The sequence below is a fragment of the Hakea prostrata genome, chromosome 10, assembly GCF_041222555.1.
Source record: "Hakea prostrata isolate BN-2017 chromosome 10, UWA_Hpros_2, whole genome shotgun sequence".
NCBI lineage: Eukaryota > Viridiplantae > Streptophyta > Magnoliopsida > Proteales > Proteaceae > Hakea > Hakea prostrata.
In genome coordinates this window covers 24858398-24878611 of record NC_142609.1, presented here as the reverse complement: position 1 = coordinate 24878611, position 20214 = coordinate 24858398, and the positions used below count along the sequence as shown (strand labels likewise).

General features: G+C 39.0%; 2 protein-coding genes and 1 long non-coding RNA gene across 5 annotated transcripts; 2 read left to right on the top strand and 1 right to left on the bottom strand.

Annotated features, from left to right (window-relative positions):
- The first annotated feature begins 591 nt into the window (after positions 1-591).
- LOC149002343 (uncharacterized) lies at positions 592-5551 on the top strand. 3 transcript variants are annotated; one of them, XR_016170395.1, is made up of 6 exons: positions 592-878; positions 950-1683; positions 2618-2667; positions 3790-4055; positions 4773-4975; positions 5061-5551. It is a non-coding gene; the product is annotated as an uncharacterized LOC149002343 (long non-coding RNA). The 3 variants fall into 3 exon arrangements; XR_016170396.1 differs by lacking the exon at positions 2618-2667 and having other exon boundaries at positions 593-878; positions 4773-4934; XR_016170394.1 differs by lacking the exon at positions 2618-2667 and having other exon boundaries at positions 593-878.
- A 3421-nt stretch (positions 5552-8972) lies between these two features.
- LOC149002342 (eukaryotic translation initiation factor-like) lies at positions 8973-15394 on the bottom strand. Its single transcript, XM_089137746.1, has 7 exons — positions 14825-15394; positions 14623-14710; positions 14416-14513; positions 11387-11555; positions 11120-11245; positions 9424-9489; positions 8973-9307 (listed from the first exon to the last, which is right to left on the bottom strand). The coding sequence occupies exons 5-7, from the start codon at positions 11240-11242 to the stop codon at positions 9260-9262; spliced, it is 237 nt and encodes a 78-aa protein (XP_088993872.1). The 5' UTR covers positions 11243-11245; positions 11387-11555; positions 14416-14513; positions 14623-14710; positions 14825-15394; the 3' UTR covers positions 8973-9259.
- Positions 15395-18033: 2639 nt separating this feature from the next.
- On the top strand, positions 18034-20128 carry LOC149002341 (cytokinin dehydrogenase 9-like). Its single transcript, XM_089138692.1, has 5 exons — positions 18034-18738; positions 18838-18965; positions 19045-19305; positions 19417-19679; positions 19765-20128. The coding sequence occupies exons 1-5, from the start codon at positions 18117-18119 to the stop codon at positions 20126-20128; spliced, it is 1638 nt and encodes a 545-aa protein (XP_088994818.1). The 5' UTR covers positions 18034-18116.
- The last annotated feature ends 86 nt before the right edge of the window (positions 20129-20214 follow it).

The following is a 20214-nucleotide window of genomic DNA, read 5'->3' as shown; positions in this document are numbered from 1 at the left end:
CGCATCTGTTTGGCCATAGACTTAACTTTCTAGTGAATCACGTAAAATTTTGTCTAATGTGTATGAAATCTTGCTAGGCTAGTGCCGCTGACGTGATGGTACTCGTGCCCAACATTGAATAGTAGCCATTCATTAAATCTTAGTCGCTTAAAACATGGTTCGTACGTTTCAAAGAATACCCAATTTCTTTTTCTCATAAGTTGGTTATACGTCCACGATCATGTCCGGTCACCTTCTCAAATCGATTAGTGCCAGATGAGTTGCAAAATTGTTTCTCATAGTATCTGTTATTATGGCTTGTCTTGGGTTTTAGCTTTTCTTTATCTTTTCATTGTTAGTTGTCCCCAAAAGACAAGTACCCATGCTTTAAATCTTCTTTACAAGATTCGCTGCAAAATCCAAGTCGAATAATGCTAATCTATCATGGCGTTTTGCTATTGTCAAGCGCAATTAATGCGCTTGACGGTTAAGCGAGCCGTCCGATCTAATCGGACGGCTCGCTTTATCTTCCCATTAAAATAATACAAAAAACTGAAATCCAGCTTTTTAAAACGTCGGTTCAAGTGACGGTTCGGTCCAGCGCAAACCGTCGGTTTAAGACGAGCGATTCGTATCCCATCGTTTTAAGTATTTTATACCTGATTCAAAATTTAACCTACGAATTCAAATTTTGAATCAAAATATACGGTCGAAAAACTGAAAACACAAAACCCAACCTCATTTCAGAATTATACCCAGCGTTTGCTTGAACCTCTGACGGAGAAGAAGAGAAGAAGCTTCATTCCAAGCTTTGCTCACATGAGAGATAACGGAGAAGAAGAAGAAGCCGTTGGGTTCTCGTTCCAGCGTTCTGGTCTTAAAAGAAGAAACACGAAATCGTATGTAAAAATTCTCTCCTAAAAATGCTCCTGGTTTAATCCCATTTCGAATGTCTAATCCCACATTTCAGGTTTGCAACGAAAACAAAAATCAATGGTTGCCTAGATGGGGATCGAAGAACAAATCTGGCGCAGATGTGAACAACAACTTACTCTCACTACAACTGGGTCTACAAACGGACGATGCGTCTCTCTTCAATCACTAGCTTCTGCAAGGGCTCTCATCTTTAATCTCTCAACATCCGAGGCGACAATTTCTCATATGCTTGAAAAATTAGTCCAATCTCTGCAACTCAACCGTGACCACTTCCTGCTTCCCCACGTATCTAATTAAACTCCTCTCAGATATTGCCCTCCATCACCAGCATCTCTCACATACCATAGCTGAAATCATCCATTCTTACGCGGTGGTGGGAGAAAATGCTTCGAAACTTACTACCCGACTCCTCTCTGCGCTTTTTACAATTGCAGAATCAAACGGAAACTTGTCATTGTTATCCACCAAATTGGAGCTTGGAGAGGGCATTGTTCGGTCGTTCTTTTTCAGTCCTTCTGTTACTGTTAGGTTGTGGTTTCTCTTCAATGTCGACAGGTTTCACATTCATCCACATCTCTTGGTTGCTTTGTTGCTTGGCTTTATGAAGGACCCCTACCCATTTGTGAGGGAGCTGCATTGTGTGTATTAGCCACTCTAAGCGAGTACACAGATGTTGAGGGACATGGCTTGATTGCAGGATGCTATGACATTGCAGTTGATCTTTTACTAGACAAGGATGAGTGCGTTAGGTTGGCTGCCGTTCGTAAGGTGAGACCAATTTGCTTCTTTTCCTTTTATTTTGTTACCTTGTAATGCTTATTACATGGCTTTTTCTTTTATGTTTATTTTTTGTCCATTCGCAGGTTGGCTTAAAGTTCTATACTTTTGTGCTTGTGTTACTTTTTTCTCTCTGCTTGAAGTATAAATTTTTATGGAACTTGCTGATTTTTCTTAAAATTCGTGTTATTGTGACCTTGTCGCTTTCTGCTTTCTGTTGTAGTGTTATGACTATGTAACCAACTCATCAATGAAATTCATAGAATTCTGAAGAATGTATTCAAGAGGATCACTGGCTTGATGCTTTGAATGAAAACAAGAAAAAACAAAAGTTGCCTTTTCCTGAGTCTGAAAGCAACACATGGCAGAGGACAAATGAAACAGCTGACACCTTTGGAACTTATCAAACTTATTCCTGAACCATAGCTGTCAGAGTACGTTTGTGATCATTCATTAATCATACGTGCTAGGTTGGAAAATCAAATCATACGTGCTAGGTTGGAAAATCAATCTTCCGTGTTCATATTATATCTTGGTATAATCTAGAGATTTCTGGAGATGAGTACCATCATGATCATGTTAATGGTAACATTGCTAATTTGCAAGTATGTTGGAAGAACAGCCTTGTTTCCCAATATTGCAGGTGAAATATCATGATTTGTATGGTGTAGGAAGGCTCTAGTGCATTTAATTTTGCCCTACTAAATGTGTTATTTGGTTGATTTTGTTTACACCGGTTCCTTTTTACTGGTTATATGTGGAGCTTATCTTAGGGGTGGCATTTGTCAAATTTGGACTCCACCTCCTTCATTGTTGCGTGAATGTCTTTGACAGTAATTGTTGTCTATGTTGTGTACCCTATAAGTATCTCAAATTTTCTCACTGTGATTCCAGTTCATTAAGTTGGGGGAAATTGTATTTGCAGCTGGCAGTGATGTGGATAGCACACATTGGTTTAATATCGTGTTTGTCCAGGTATTTATATGGATAAAACAACCTTTATGTAACACTTCAAGAGTTTCTTTTGATGTCTCTTTGTTCTTCTCTGTTAGCTTTTAGCCTTGGTGTTCTTGAAATGTCACTTATTTTTCTGCTAGAATTAAGAATGCTCAAGTTTTGAACTTCTGGAAAAGTCACGATTCTCATTGTGGAATAATGGAATCTCTTGCTTTTATTGGACATCGGAACCAATAGTATTTTTTTTGCAAACAACTTTTCCATTATTGTTAGAATTCTTGGAGTTATACCCACACGGCCACGCATAAAAGCAATTATGGAGACATATTATGATACATGGGGCTAAAAGTTGTTCCCTGAGCCATGTTGAGTAACTTCCTTGATACTTAAAGAAGTTGCTGCATGCATGTGTGTCAAATGGTCGAATCCAGATTGGTATGAGAAGGAAAGTAGTACTTTATAAATGTTAACTGAGATGGGAGCATGTTTTCTGATGTAGAATTAGAAATGGATAGAGCATATTAGAGACATCTTCTTAAAGCTCTAATTTTTTTGTAGTTTGACAAAGTAACTATTGTTGAGGACAAAATGTTTGTCTCATAATCGACCTAAAGTACGACAAGAATTATTAAATGCATAATATTAACTCTGCCTTTGTTTTTGAGTCCTTCCCTCTTTACTTGCTGATCAATTGCTTGATTAGCTTCTTCAGCAATTCCTTAGTTTCCCTTGATTCTTGAATCCTAACACAGCATGCTTGCTAAAGAATAAGGGAATTCTTGTTGCTATCCTTCTTTTTTTTTTTGTTTTGTTTTTAAACCATAGATCATGTTCTGAAACTTAGTGAATCTGGTGCTTTGTAATCTCATGCAAAGTCTCTTTACTGTAGTCATGCCTATTGGAAACAAATAGATGTTGAATCATCGGCTTCAGATTCCAGAGGTAGTTGTTTTTTTTTTGGGGGGGGGGTGTTCTGGGAAGACAAAGGAGGTAGGAAAAAAAGTAACGAAGAAGAAAGTACGAGAAACATGTTCTGTCATTGCACTCTACTTTCCTTTGAAAGGAGTCCTTTCTTGGATAAACTATTGAGTGTATTGTATGTATTGCATTACTTATGTCCTTTATAATGCTTGCTTTCAGCTTTGCACAATGGTAAGAGACATGAGTATGGAGGTCAGAAATGGTAAGAGACATGAGTATGGAGGTCAGAAATGAAGCTTTCATTGCTCTTGGGAAAATGAGGTTTGCATCTGAAGATTTACTGCTACAGACGCTATAAAAAAAAATTTCTTGAAGCTGCAAAAGATAAGAAAATTGTTGGTCAGCATAGCACAAAAGAATATGAACTACCAATAGCAGGTGCTGCTAGTGCATTTGTACATGGGCTTGAGGATGAATTCTTGAAGGTGAGAAGATGAAATATAACTTTAGTCAACTGCATTCTGTCATTTTACCCCATCCTTAGTCTTCATTGCTATTGTAGTTGAGATAGGAATATCTGGTCTCAGATTATCTTACAACACTGCTAGAAAAGTTTGTATTGGATGTGCTTGTGGTGGACATATTAGGTGGGTAACTGATTTTGTATGGCTTATGATTTCTGTCAAAAAAGTTATGCAATATCTGGTTATATCTCAAGTTTACAAATTGCATAATGGCCTCAATTTCATGCTCCTTTTTCCATTTTATATTTATAAGTTTTTCTTAGCTCAAATGAATAGCCATGAGATGCGACTATCAACACTAAATATGGTGTGTTCTTATCAATTTCCCTGTAGAATTGCATAAATGAAGCTTTACTTGAATAAAAATCCAAACCTAGTACATGATCTTGTTCTTCTCAATTCAATCTACCTTCTGAATTTTAGTTAGATTGTCTAGACTGTTGTGTGAGTATTTTTTTGGTCCAACATATTGGTGTAGAAGGCTAGTAAATGTCCCAAGGCTGTTGTGCACTTGGTGTATGGCATGTCACTGGTGGTTGTCTATTGTGGTAATTCAAGTGACTGGGTGCATTTGTTTTTCCTGTTTGGTATCAGTTTCATTTGTGCTAAGTTGGTGCACAATTTCCTGTTTGACTTCATGTCCCATCTCAATTATAATCACATTTGTTATCTGGGCAGGGGTTGGGTACTAGCACATCAAAAGAAGGCAAGGAATATTTCAAAGATCTTCAGAAGAACAAGAAGGATTTTTTATGGGCAGATGAGCAAGATGGAGAAGCCATCGAGCTTGCATTCAGCAAGAAGATTGAAGCAAGGAAGAGCTGGCTCAGGCAATTTGAGGTTTAATCATCTCAGTGATCCACATTGACGACTTTGAAAAAGTAAAGATATTAATTAACAGCATTTGGAAGTTAGGAATTGTATATCCACCAAATTATGATGTTGCCGTTCTTTCTCGTTTTGCAGCCTGGTACTTGATCAGCCACGTATGTGATCAGTGATTCAGAGAGCGAGGAAGAACCTGCTGGTGATTCTGATTTTGAGGATAATGAAGAAGATTCTGATTAATTCTTAATTTCTTTGGTCACCCCAGAAAGACTAAAGCAGGTTTCAAATCTTATTGGTTGTGAAACTAGTTTGAAACCTGCTTATCTTGTAATCTACATTCTTATCTAGTGGATCTAAAAAAACTTCTTCCTTCAACTAATTACCATGAAAAATAAGATTTTGAATAATAACAATGGCAGGTTGTATGTGGTACTTGTGATTGTACCTTGCCCTAGAGGTGTATGGGTTCAAAATGGTGTGTTGGAAAGAAACAAAACTCATTTGTAATAAGTTGTTTATGCTTTAATTTTTGCGTGTAATGTGCCATCTCAATATTAGAGCGAATGAGTGATATGGTTCTCACCACTGCCTATCTAACAAATTATGTGGTTGCAGTTGTTTGCCATGGACCTACATTGCCTTCATACACTTTTGATTGTAAAAAATTATGAAATCCCACAAATTTATCATTTTAGATGTTTGGGGTCAAATGTACATGAGAAATGTGATGTAGAGGAAGATCATCTGTAGAGTATGAAAATTGGATTAGCCAACTGAGAGATGCCTCCTATGTTCTATGTGATCCGCATTTCCTATAAAGCTTAAATCAATTCATTAAACATTTTAAATATTTTGTTTCAAATACAGTTTAAATTTAACTTGTCTCCAATGAACAAAGTGAGTAAAGCCGTCGAATGTGATGTCTTTTTGTTTAGAACACACTTTGGAGGAAATGGACATACTTTGAAATTACGTTCCTTTTTAAACGGAATGATGACACGGAGTCGTTCCGTTTAAATAGAAACCATTCCGTTTCGTCTATTGGTCTTATGAAACGGAGTAGTTACGTTTAAACAGAAACCATTCCGTATTATCTATAGAGGATGACGAAACGGAGTCATTCCGTATAAAAAAGCACGATACCGTTTCGTCTATGGGTCTTATAAAATGGAGTGGTTCCTTATAAAACGGAATAATTCCGTTTCGTCTATTTTAAAACAGATTGGTTCCGTTTAAAAAAGAACCACTCCGTTTGGTAAATTAGTCTTCCGAAACGGAGTGGTTCTATTTAAAAAGGAACCAGCCCGTTTCGTTTGTGAGTCTTATGAAACATGGTGGTTCCTTTTAAAACGGACCCATTCCGTTTCGTCTATGTTAAAACGGATTGGTTCCGTTTAAAAAGGAACCACTCCGTTTCGTAAATGAGTCTTCTAAAACGGAGTGGTTCCGTTTAAAAATGAACCATTCCGTTTTATCATTGGGTGTTATGAAACGGAGTGGTTCCTTTTAAAAGGGATCTATTCCATTTCGTCTATGTTAAAACGGGTTGGTTCCGTTTAAAAAGGAACCATTCCGTTTGGTAAATGAATCTTCTAAAACGGAGTGGTTCCGTTTAAAAAGGAACCATTCCGTTTTAACACTGGGTCTAATGAAACGGAGTGGTTCCTTTTAAAAGGGATCCATTCCGTTTCGTCTATGTTAAAACGGGTTGGTTCCGTTTAAAAAGGAACCATTCCGTTGGTAAATGAGTCTTCTAAAGCGGAGTGGTTCCGCTTAAAAAGGAACCATTCCGTTTCATCTGTGAGTCTTATGAAACGGAGTGGTTCCTTTTAAAAGGGACCCATTCCGTTTCGTCAATGTTAAAACGGGTTGGTTCCGTTTAAAAAGGAACCATTCCGTTTGGTAAATGAGTCTTCTAAAACGGAGTGGTTCCTTTTAAAAGGGATCTATTCCGTTTCGTCTATGTTAAAACGGGTTGGTTCCGTTTAAAAAGGAACCATTCCGTTTGGTAAATGAGTCTTCTAAAGCGGAGTGGTTCCGTTTAAAAGGAACCATTCCGTTTAACATGAGTCTAATGAAACGGAGTGGTTCCTTTTAAAAGGGATCCATTCCGTTTCGTCTATGTTAAAACGGGTTGGTTCCGTTTAAAAAGGAACCATTCCGTTTGGTAAATGAGTCTTCTAAAACGGAGTGGTTCCGTTTAAAAAGGAACCATTCCGTTTCATCTGTGAGTCTTATGAAACGGAGTGGTTCCTTTTAAAAGGGACCCATTCCGTTTCGTCAATGTTAAAACGGGTTGGTTCCGTTTAAAAAGGAACCATTCCGTTTGGTAAATGAGTCTTCTAAAACGGAGTGGTTCCGTTTAAAAAGGAACCATTCCGTTTTAACACTGGGTCTTATGAAACGGAGTGGTTCCTTTTAAAAGGGACCCATTCCGTTTCGTCAATGTTAAAACGGGTTGGTTCCGTTTAAAAAGGAACCATTCCGTTTGGTAAATGAGTCTTCTAAAACGGAGTGGTTCCGTTTAAAAAGAAACCATTCCGTTTTAACACTGGGTCTTATGAAACGGAGTGGTTCCTTTTAAAAGGGACCCATTCCGTTTCGTTTATGTTAAAACGGGTTGGTTCCGTTTAAAAAGGAACCATTCCGTTTGGTAAATGAGTATTCTGAAACGGAGTGATTCCGTTTCGTCTGTGAGTCTTATGAAACGGAGTGGTTCCTTTTAAAACGGAACCATTCCGTTTCGTCTATGTTAAAACGGGTTGGTTCCGTTTAAAGGGAACCACTCCGTTTGGTAAATGAGTCTTCTGAAACGGAGTGGTTCCGTTTAAAAAGGAACCAGCTGGTTTTCTGATTTTGTATTTCAAACACCGGCGAAAGAGGGGCGAAAATTCCGTCCGGACTACTAAATCCGACGGTCGACCGATGCCGGGGTCGACATGCATTACCAACTTTAAACACAAATTCCATTTTCTCCAAAATGCGGTTGAAACAATAACACATGGCATTCTTGAATTCCCTGGTTGTACGGCCATCGACGGCTTTACTAACTTGGTTAAAATAAAAGTTATATTTTAACTGTATTTCAAATTGGGGTCAATTTATAATGTTCTAATATTTACGTTTGATTCACAAGATTGGTGCTTTAACTGCCACCATACAACATGGGCGTTCATAACTACCACCATACATGATCAGTGAAGCTAGTAGGTTCGGGCTCTTGCAGATTGAAATATAATAACTAATCGAGAGTTGGACCAATCATGGAATGCAACACATTTCTATTACATTTTCAAATTTAACAGTTGGACCGCATTAATGGCGCATGACAGTAGCAAAATTGCAATCCAACCAATACTGAATGATATTCAAGCTCCATAGCATTGATGGGGGGCATCATAAGTTTCATTGAGATCCATAGGCAGTGTAAATTGACAATGTTGAGAACTCGGTTCTTGAATAATTGAATTTGTTTTCTTTAAATGTGATTGGGCAAGTGAATTTTTAAAATGAAGTTCTATTATCCAGAAACTCCCGATTCACTTACATGCCATGCAAAGTTGATAGCTTAAACAAGATTTTTTTGTTTTTTTTGATAAGCTTTTCTTATGTTGCAGCTATCTATGGGATGCCAGCACAAGAGGACTAAAGTTGAAAAGTTAGAATCTTATGAGGACAGGAAGCTTTGGAGCAACAAGGTTTGCAACTTCTACTTTCTTTTCACCAATCCGTTTCATAAAATTCATATACCAAACGGAATGGTTTTTGTTTAAACGAAACTACTCCGTTTCATAAGACTCATAGACAAAACGGAATGGTTTCTGTTTAAACGGAACGACTCCGTTTCATCATTCCATTTAAAAAGAAATGTAATTTCAAAGTATGTCAATTTCCTCCAAAGTGTATTCTAAACTAAAAGACATCACTACTCCGTTTTGATTGGCCAAGGGGAATTTCTCAAGTAGATCCAGAGCAGCTGGTGCAAAAGCCATTACATATATAGGTCATTGTCCACATTATAAAATGATAGAGGTGGGAAGACGACCAAAATAGACAAATGTTCAATTTTATAAATCTTAATCGTATGGAAATCACCACAGAAGAAGACACTGACAAAGCATAAAAGTACATAGTAGAGTAAGTTGTTTTACAATACAGACTCCAGGTAGCTTTTTGTGTAGCAGATCAACAAGAAAAATGATAGTAAAATTGTCATCCCAGTTTACATCTCAGAGCACTCCTCAACCCAAAACCCCAAAAGAGAAATCCCAAACCCAAAAACAAGAAGCCAAAATTGTTCTCACACTGCATCAAAAAAAGAAACCAAAATTGTTTCCTCACACATTGTATCGGCCTCTAGTTGATTTTTGACTCCTTGAATCATCCTGCAATACGCAAATGGGTGACTCATGGGTTAGAAAGAGGACAATCAATAAGCATGAGATGGAGATGGTATCAAATAAGGATGTAATGTTAGCATTCATCACCAAACTCCACTCACATGGAAGCTATATGTTATCTTATCAGTAACGTCAATAATCTCCTTCCATTTCCTCCCAATGCTCATCTGCAGAAAGAAAAAGAACCAACACAGATGGAAGTCAAAGATGTATACATAACTAGCGCAAAGCTTTTCTCTTTCAGGTTATCTGCACATAAAAATGATTAGAACAAGCGGGAGGCATCAACTTTATGCTGTCATTAATTCCCAACAGACGTTACAACTACATACTACTAAATAAGCATCCTCGTGTGGTTGTTAGGAACGTGGGGAAGGAAAATAAAAATTAGGTCTTCAAAGTGAGGTGAATGAAAGTGAAAACAAATAAATGTTTAATGAGTGATCAGTCCCCCCCCCCCCCCCCCCCCCCCAAAAAAAAAAAATACCAACAAAACATCCGACCCAGTGATCTCAATCTTTGATGCATTACTGTCAAGGTATTTAATCCTTTTAGGCTTTGTGTTTTGTGCCTTAAAGTTCTAAAATTAAGACTTTATGTTTAGCTGCTGAGCTTTAAGGGATACACCTTAAAAGTGTGCAAGAGACTAGTAACAAACACAACCAACATGATTGTTAATATAAAATGCAAAAACACAGGCCCCTCACCAAGTCGTGAAATATCAAGTATTTATCACTTCATTGGGAGTGGACTTTTAAGAAAGTCTCATGTATGTGTTGAAAAGACGCAAAAGAGACATCTGATACACATGGAGACACTTAACAAAACACATGGATATGCTGCAAAATATCATTTAGAAACATAAAAAAATTAATGAGGTAATTAGGTCTGAACGTAGGACATTAGGTCTCAAACCAACATCTATCACATGTCTGACCGTTAGGGGCTGCATTATGATGTTGTCTAGATGTTACTTTGAAGAAAACGGATGGTTAACAACAGAAGGAAATTATGCCAATACATGGGGGTAGATAATTGCATTTTACATTGAAAATCGACATATATTCAGTCTAGACCATGCCCTTCCTATCCAAAGGTTGGATTTGCCAATCATCCTTCTGCTGCTTACACACGACATTTCCTATAAACAGATGAAATTGGTGGCAATTTAGGAATAAGATGTGAAAGTTTACCATTCATAATTTTACTATTACAACCGATTAGGTTTTTGTGTAAGATAGAAATTTTGACTTTGTTTACTCTTACATACAAAAGGATCAATGTTAAGACAAATACAAAAAATCACAAAACAACAATCTAACTATAGTAACTATTTGGTGAGGGTGTATAATTTAACTGTGTTCTTTCCTTTTAATGGGATAACTATGTACATCACTACTCATAGTAAGTTCTACGCTGATGGCCAACCTGGACTATTTTTTTTGGACATTAAATGCCCTTCTACTGGGGTATTTGAGTATCTCCATTTGTTTCATTTCAAGGGCCATATACGACGAGTGGCCCAAGTTGATGTGGATAGTAGATCTCTCTATCCACAGTTGAAAAGAAAACCTACAAAAGAGAGGTTTTCCTATTTTGTGGTTTTTTTTTTTTGTGTGTGTGTGTGGGGGGGGGGGGGAGCTGGTGTTGTGTGTTTAACCAAGACAAAGAATAGGTTGGCTTCAGAAAATTGTAATCCATAATCTAATTAATACTACTAAATTCAATGGATACCAAGAATGCAGATAAAATAGATGGATACAGATAGAGGAGGCAATCTTCTTCTACAGACATTACCTGAACAGCTTCATTGGAAGTTGCTTTAGTCCATAATGCAAGCTTATCCTGCCTCTGGCGCACACTTGCAACTACTCCACAGATCTCATCATTTTCCTCAAATTGCTCACCAATAAGCGCCATCAACTATAAATGAAACCATTACTCACAGTTTAATTATACCAGCAAGGAGCTTAAAGGAACTTGTTAACCCGCCGCCCCCCTCCCCCGGCCAAATTTTTTTTTAAATAAATAAATAAAGCAGGAAGAAGAAGCGAAGGTTCTTACAGTTTCAAGCCACGTGGCATCGAGGTTGGTCTTTCTGCTGCTAGTTACAGTCCACTTGCCTCCATTAGCACATTCAGGGTCTTCCCACTTGGGCTCGATCCCAGCTTTGAACAAATGAAAATCGGCATTTGCGGGTAACTTACTGGGTCAAAATATTTGATCATACAAACTGCATGGAGAATGAAATTTTCAGTTCAAAAGGTAAGCATCAAAGCAAAGACAGGATTTGGGTAGAAGTAGAAATCATGGGTTGTATCTATGTTCAGTAAACTCGGAACAATTAAATCCCAACTATAGGGTGAATAATTGCTTTCAATAGGGATAAAACACGGTATATCAGTAAATGTAATCCAACGGGAAATCTTAAATAGGTTCCGATCAAAATAATAACCACGCAGGAAGAAGAGAAAACCTAAAGATCACTGAAATCAAGCTGTATAAGATATTGCATGATACTGCATAATTTTTTGACAGAAATCATAAGCCATAAAAAATCAGTTACCCACCTAATATGTCCACCACAAGCACATCCAATACAAGCTTTTCTAGCAGTGCTGTAAGATAATCTGAGACCAGATATTCCTATCTCAACTACAATAACAATGAAGACTAAGGATGGAGTAAATTGACAAGTCGTAGTTGACTAAAGTTATATTTCATCGTCTCACCTTCAAGAATTCATCCTCAAGCCCATGTACAAATGCACCAGCAGCACCTGCTATTGGTAGTTCATATTCTTTTGTGCTATGCTGACCAACAATTTTCTTATCTTTTGCAGCTTCAAGAATTTTTTTTTACAGCGTCTGTAGCAGTAAAGCTGCACAGACTACATATCTAACTTTAACCACAATTCAAAATTTTTGATTCAATAAACATTTATGTTCTGCTAGGACATGGAGACTCATGCCCCTGCTAGGACTGCTCCTATGGAGTCCAACCATTCTAAGCATCAATAGATCACATACAAGAGGGTGGTGGCCCTGATAGGAATTATTTATGTTCTCTTCCGCTTTTTTAGACTTTATCGTGACTTCTAGAATTGACGTTTAGAAAAAGAGTTGTAAACCTTGGAAGTTTTGAATTCCTATTTTCTTTTTAGTTTGATATTGTTTATTCCCAATTTGATACTCTTCAGGAATATTCTTTGATACTTAGTATTAACTAACTATTAGACTTACTGTAACTTGATTATGATTATGTTATTATGTGGAATGGTTGGTAATTGTGTGTGAATTTAATCTTGTGATTGTGAATCACTCCCTCAGGTATTTGGGTAGATCCGATTCCGGTTGGGTGGATGTGACAAATTAGGTCAAAGGCTTTGAGACTAACAAAAGGTGAAGATCAGATGTGGTTTGCATGAAGTTAATAGTGGGAGTTTAAGGAGGCCAATAGAGTAACAAAACAGTTTCAGAGGTTTAAAAACCACCTGTAACAGATAAGAAATAGAAGAGAAACAAGAAGCAAAAGTAGAAGCAGCAGTGAGAACAACTAAACTAGTCAATCTACCTTAGCATGTAGAAAAATCCACCATCACCACCATGAATGATAACTAACCCAGGAATCCACAGCATGTAGAGAAATCCATCTTGACCACCATGAATAATGAATCCTTATGGCATCAGCAAAGAGATAGAGGACCATATTCATTCTGTTCTATTCTGAAGTGAAGCAGCAAGTATATGGTGCACGTTACTTAGGCCTAAGTAATTGCTTACTAGTGTAAGTAGGTAAGTATATAGTCCTCAAACTAATTATATGGAACTAACAACCTCCTCCACCTCAACGCGTTATCCACAGAATTCTTAATTACAAGTGTGGCTTCAATAGACAACATAAAATACCTCCTAGCCCATTTAACCACTCAATTCTTAGTGAACACTACCAAAAGATGCATCAAAAAGTAATCCTGGATATGCCTAAAGAAGAGAGTAAATGGGAGAGGAGAAGCACAATCATCAACCAAATAGTGGCTGTAGCAACGCACACAACAATCACACCAATTTTCAATACGATTTAATTCTATACCACAGCAAGATTACAACCACATATATATAATTAACCACTCCCAATAAAACAGAAATTGACTACAACTAGTAAACATATAAAATGGAAATATCAGCAAACAAGGAAAATGAAAAAGAAACTCTAATTTTGTATCAAATTCTATCTAAAGCTCCGCAAAATTGATTCAATAAAGAACCAGGCCTTCTCCAATTCTTCAATCTGCATCAATAAATATATGCCAGCATGCCAAGCATGCATGTAACACTTTTGGGGTAAAAACATTAAAATTAATATATTACAGACTAAAAATATTAATTCAAATGTCAGAATAATCTTTTTATGGGATAAAGGTAACCAAGGTCGAGACTTCAGAGACTTAAGAGAATAAAAATGACATAAAAGAAGGTGAAGAGTTGTCCGATCAACCATATCACTGGAGGAGTAGGATTTTGATTCTAAAATCCAAGGTTTTGAGTTACCAAACGAGATTCAGGATAGGCTACTAAAAGAGAAGGTCCATCAGTTATCTCTGACACTCAAAATTTTTGGAGCTTTCCAATTTGGCAATCCAACAACTCAATTCTGTTCCACAATCTTGCCCCATGCCCAGAACTATTCTGTAATTTGGTATATTTTTCATTATCTTTCTTTGCAATGTAATATCCTAATCAGGTTCTCATCCAATCCCAGGCACTCTTCAAACAGAAAAGCACTCCCTTATCGGGCTAAGAAAGACAAACCTCAGGATCTATGGTTCTACACTTCTGCTATGCTAATATACCCATTATAATGGACAACATGATGCTAGTTATAGCTTCACGCATTTTCCATTAATTCCATGTTTGGAATCCATTATTTTGGTATACTCTAACAAGATTAAATCAAATCCTTTATCCCTTTAAAGAGTCAAACTGCTTGCTTGTGAATCTCACTCAGCATCCAGATTCTAAACGAAGTACGAATTCTGAGGTTAAATATCAAAGCGTGGTAACTGGTAAGAATCGAGTACTTCTCATAATCACCTCGTTAGATTCTGAAGAAGACATTTCCGTAGTCCACAGGCTTTCCAAATTATAATATGCTCTGGCTTTCTTGTCAAGGGCGTGAACGATCACCGTGCCTGCTTAAGAGTACCACCCAAATAATAAAATTTAAAAAGGCAACTCAACAGAGTAACCCTAGGGCGAAAGCAAAATAGAGATTCAGATTTCAATAAATGGAACGCGTACCTGAATCGACGACAATCCATTTACCTCCTTCTTGTCCTTGGACGCTAGGTAACAACAAACGCTAAGCCCCTTTCTGCTTTTGCTTCACCTAGTGATGATCAAACACCAGGGACACCAAATTATCGAGGAGACATCGTGTATCAACAGGAATTGAGCAAGAACAAGATAAATAATGAAACTAAAGATCTGATAATTCTCGCACCCAGAACAGTCGGAAATCTGAAGTATCAGTACAGGACCGAAACACCCAGAAGAAGGAAAGCAGCCCAAGCTAATAGAAACCCAGTATAAAAGACTGGTGGAAACCAAAGAAACAGACGAAGGTTTCCAAGCTTCGGAGAGTTCGATCAAGATCGGAATCCTTTTCTTCTGCGCCAATGCCACCCGCCAAGCCCAACAGCCTTCTTGACCACCACACCTTGAAGACCAACTAGCACGGATTTCGTCCGATTGTTTCCAGTTACAATCACTTTAGTGTGACGAGGAAGCACAGAAAGTTCCTCAAGAATCGTTTTCTTCAGAGCTTTCTCTGAAATCAGGGCCCTAAACGAAATTAGGGCGTTTTCTTCTTCAAACTGCTACTGCTTCTGCTTCTTCTTCTTCAACTACTTATTCTTCTTCTCCAAGATGCGCAGCTTCGATCGAAAATCAGGTGTAACACCAAAAACAACGCTGGAACGATTTGGATTCTTGTTCAACCTGCTGCTTCTTTTTCTTCTTCTCCAAGATGCGTTGGAGCTTCTATCGATATCACGAAATGAGGTTTGGAGCTGTGAACAGTTTGGGTTTTGTGTTTTTCAAAAGATTTTGAAGATCGTATATGTTGATTTTAAAATTTGAAATCGTATATACTGTTTTGGATTGTATATAAAACGTATCCTCTCAATTGAGTCGAACCGCCCAACTTGAACCGTTGGGTTATGTTAGACCGAACCGTCAGCACCAAAACCCACGCATTAATGAGTTATAGCATTATTTTAATGACAAGATAAAGGCACCGTCCGATCTAATCGGACGGTGGCAACAAGCACCCCCCCCCCCCCACAACACCGACCCAAAGAAGCCCCGAGGAGACACCAAGACAACAACCAAAAAAGCCAACACCCAAAAACCCAACAACCAACAACCAACCCACAACCCCCACCCAAACACGAAACAACCCAAGAAACCAACACCACCAACCCACACCCAAACAAAACACCCCAAAAACAAACCCAACAGCACCCACAAAACCCAAAAACAACAACAAACCACGCACCAAACCAAACCAAAACCAACAAAAAACAAACCACCCAAAGAGCAAACCCAACCACCACACCAACAAACGAAACGAACAGAAAACAAACGGGAACAAGAACGAGACCCAAACACCCAACAAGAAGACACCGAGCCACACCCAAAAAAACCCCCAACGGAACGACACCGCCCAAAACCACCCAAAAAAAAAAAAACAACCAACAGAGAACCCAGCGAAACAAAAAGAGACAGACAAAAAGGAACGCGACCGAACGACGACAACCAACCCCCGCCGACGCAGGAACAACAAACGCAACCCCCCCACCAGAAGACAAACACCAGGACACCAAAACGAGGAGACACGGACAACAGGAAGAGCAAGAACAAGATAAAAAGAAACAAAGACAAACCGCACCCAGAACAGCGAAACGAAGACAGACAGGACCAAACACCCAGAAGAAGGAAAGCACCCAAGCTAAAAAACCCAGATAAAAGACTGGAAACCAAAAAACAGACGAAGGTCCAAGCCGGAGAGTTCGACAAGATCGAATCCCCTCGCCAATCCACCCGCCAAGCCCAACAGCCCTTGACCACCACACCAAGACCAACAGCACGGATTTCGTCCGATTGTTCCAGTTACAATCACTTAGTGTGACGAGGAAGCACAGAAAGTCCTCAAGAATCGTTTCTCAGAGCCCAAATCAGGGCCCAAACGAAAAGGGCGTTCCTCAAACGCACGCTCGCCCTCTCAACACACCCCCAAGATGCGCAGCCGATCGAAAATCAGGGAACACCAAAAACAACGCTGGAACGATTTGGATCTTGTCAACCTGCTGCTCTCCTCCCAAGATGCGTTGGAGCTCACGATATCACGAAATGAGGTTTGGAGCTGTGAACAGTTTGGGTTTTGTGTTTTCAAAAGATTTTGAAGATCGTATATGTTGATTTTAAAATTTGAAATCGTATATACTGTTTTGGATTGTATATAAAACGTATCCTCTCATTTGAGTCGAACCGCCCAACTTGAACCGTTGGGTTATGTTAGACCGAACCGTCAGCACCAAAACCCACGCATTAATGAGTTATAGCATTATTTTAATGACAAGATAAAGCGCACCGTCCGATCTAATCGGACGGTGCGCTTAACCGTCAAGCGCATTAATTGCGCTTGACAATAGCAACTCCCTCTATCATGACCCCCCCCCCCCCCCTTCTTTCTCTCTCCCCTTCCCGCCCTCAAGAGCTGTAAAATCCAAACGTGGTGTTCAGTAACAAGGAAAAGTTGTTGTAAATGCAAAGACAAATAGAATAAACAAGAGGATTCTGGGGCTAATCCAGCAATGGGATGCGTAGCTTTTTAGGGTTTCCACAACTCAAAGCTGTCATCTCCTGCAACTGCACTTCTTGCCCCGGCTAAGCTAGTTCCTGGGAAAGGCTGGAAAAGTGAAGAACTGGGAAGTGGGTCTGTGAAGGTCCCCCTCCACTTAGGGCTACCCCACTTCTTAATCCTTGTAGCAGATGGAGAGATCAACCATCTTAGTGTTCTCTCCATTCAAAGGTGTCATTTTTAACGGCCACTTCTCTCATTCAGGCCCTGAAACAAACACCGACCCCTACTGAGAATCACATGTCACATTGCCCCACCTTTCCAACAAACACTAAACTCTCTTCTGACAGCAAAAAAGGGAGGGCCGCCTAAGGACAACCCCTCCTAACTATTCAATTCACTACTAATTAGTAGAAGAATCTAATGGACATACTTGTCATTCTCCAGTAAAAGTATGTCATATCAATCACTAGATCCTCATGAATCTACTGCTTGGATCATCGAAGACAATATCTCTTCTGAAAATTGCAAAATTATCCTTACCTTATATTATCTACTCAAGAAGAGATTCTGAAACATGTTGGTCACTGATGGAAAAGGTAGGAATTTGGTTGATGATATGACGAATGTCTTCAAGGAGATTATGTAAAATCTCCACTCTCAACCAGTTTAAGTGCCCACAGAGAAGAACAAAAGTAATTCCAAAACCTCTCCCCACCTGTGTAGGCAGTCTACATACAGAGTCTTAACTACTGAAAGGGTTGACTAGCCAACCAAGCCTCTTCTTTAAATTCTCTCCTCTGGTTTCTAGTTTCTATGTCTCTTCAAACCTCTCCCTTTCCCTTGCTCCAACAAGTCACAAAAAGAGAGAGAGAGAGGGGTTTTTGAATCTTTGAGATCTTTCTTCCAGTTTTTGCCTCCTTCAGTCAATATGATATTCCTCAGATGTATCGGGTTGTTGCTGTTGAGCTGCTTAGCAGCCAGGATACACACATTCTCCAACTCCCCTTCAATCATCTCTACTGCATCAAATTTTGAGTCATCCATCGTCTGTTCTTCACTGAAGATGCTGAAACTTGACGGGCATTTTTCTTTTGATAATCTTCACCATGCAGCCATAGACTTCGGAAACCAATCTCATTCCTTCCCGTGTGCAATTCTACATCCGGAGACGGTCTCTGATATTGCTATGACCATAAAACATATCTTTCATTTGGAAGCCAGCTCCATTCTTACAGTCGCGGCTAGAGGTCATGGCCACTCAGTTCAAGGCCAGTCACAAGCACAACGAGGAGTTGTCATCAATATGCGATCACTCCAAGAACCTGAAATGAAGGTCCATGCTGGAGAGCTCCCTTTCATAGATGTTTCTGGTGGTGAATTGTTGATAAATATCCTCCAAGCAAGCCTGAAATATGGGCTTGCACCAAAATCTTGGACAGACTATCTCCATCTCACTATTGGTGGAACACTATCCAACGCTGGAATCAGTGGCCAAGCGTTCCGGCATGGACCACAGATCAGTAATGTCTACCAGCTAGAGGTCGTCACAGGTCTGTTAGAACATTTCAACACAGCATGCTTTTATGCTTTTATGCCTACAATGAATCACACATATACCACAATCATGTGAACTCAACTGCATGGTGCAGGAAAAGGAGTAGTGATGAACTGTTCTGAGAAGCAAAATGCTGACCTCTTCTACAGTGTCCTAGGAGGACTGGGTCAATTTGGGATCATAACCCGTGCTAGAATTGCTCTTGAACCAGCACCCAAAATGGTATATGACCAATATTCTCTCTCTTGATATTCTCTTTTCTTTATATTGATCATTAACAAAGAACCCATCACTTCAACAGGTGAAATGGATAAGAGTTCTGTACTCAAATTTCTCCATATTTTCCAAGGACCAAGAGTATCTAATATCTTCTGAGAATACTTTCGACTACATTGAAGGATTTGTGATCATAAACAAGACTGGTTTACTTAATAATTGGAGATCTTCCTTCAATCCTCAAGACCCATTTCAAGCCAGACAATTCAACTCGGATGGTAAGACTCTTTACTGCCTAGAAATGGCCAAAAACTTCAACTCAGATGAGAATGACACCAGCAACCAGGTTAGAGATGTCATCACCCACTTTATCTCTCTCATCAGTTATGTCTTAAAAAACACGTGCACAATGTCAACTTAATATGATCTTCACTACCTTTTCCTCTCTTGCTAACAGGAAGTGGAGAGCCTCTTGTCTCAATTAAGCTATATCCCATCAACGCTCTTCTTAACAGAGGTCCCCTACCTGGATTTCCTAGACAGAGTGCATGAATCTGAGATAAAGCTGCGGTCAAAAGGTCTGTGGGAAGTTCCACACCCATGGCTCAATCTTCTGATTCCAAGAACGAGAATCCATGAATTTGCTAGCGAGGTCTTCGGAAACATCCTTAAAGATACCAGCAATGGCCCCATCCTCATTTACCCACTCAACAAATTCAAGTAATAGTTGAAAAAACTCAGTTAGCACCGATGCATACCTTCAAAAACTTGACATCTTATGCTTTTCTTTGTCCATTTTTTGCAGGTGGAATAACAGGACTTCTGTAGCAATTCCAGAGGAAGATATTTTCTACTTGGTGGCCTTCCTTTCTTCAGCAGTACCTGATTCCAAAGGAACTGATGGTTTGGAACACATTTTAACTCAGAACAAAAGAATTCTAGACTTCTGTGAAAAAGCCCACCTTGGGATGAAGCAGTATCTACCTCATTACACTAACCAGGAAGAATGGCGAACCCACTTCGACCATCGTTGGGAAATTTTTGTGCAGCGAAAATCTGCATATGACCCTCTGGGTATCCTAGCCCCTGGCCAGAAGATTTTTCAAAGGCAATACCATTCTTATAACACTGCCCTTCCATATAATCAACACTCACAAAGAGGGTTATAGCATTTCAACCCAGAATGGCAGGGTATTGTACGATCCTCACCACCAAATTAAAAAGAATCTCTGAGCCTCAACCAAAACTGTTACAG

Excerpts from the sequence above, each read along its gene's own strand:
- LOC149002342 (XM_089137746.1), bottom strand. The coding sequence starts at position 11,242 with ATGGCGCTTATTGGTGAGCAATTTGAGGAAAATGATGAGATCTGTGGA. Across the intron at positions 9,490-11,119 it reads CTTCCAATGAAGCTGTTCAG|ATGAGCATTGGGAGGAAATG; the intron begins GTAATGTCTGTA and ends TTCTTTCTGCAG. Across the intron at positions 9,308-9,423 it reads AGATAACATATAGCTTCCAT|GATGATTCAAGGAGTCAAAA; the intron begins GTGAGTGGAGTT and ends TGCGTATTGCAG.
- LOC149002341 (XM_089138692.1), top strand. The coding sequence starts at position 18,117 with ATGATATTCCTCAGATGTATCGGGTTGTTGCTGTTGAGCTGCTTAGCA. Across the intron at positions 18,739-18,837 it reads CCAGCTAGAGGTCGTCACAG|GAAAAGGAGTAGTGATGAAC; the intron begins GTCTGTTAGAAC and ends TGCATGGTGCAG. Across the intron at positions 19,306-19,416 it reads AGAATGACACCAGCAACCAG|GAAGTGGAGAGCCTCTTGTC; the intron begins GTTAGAGATGTC and ends TCTTGCTAACAG.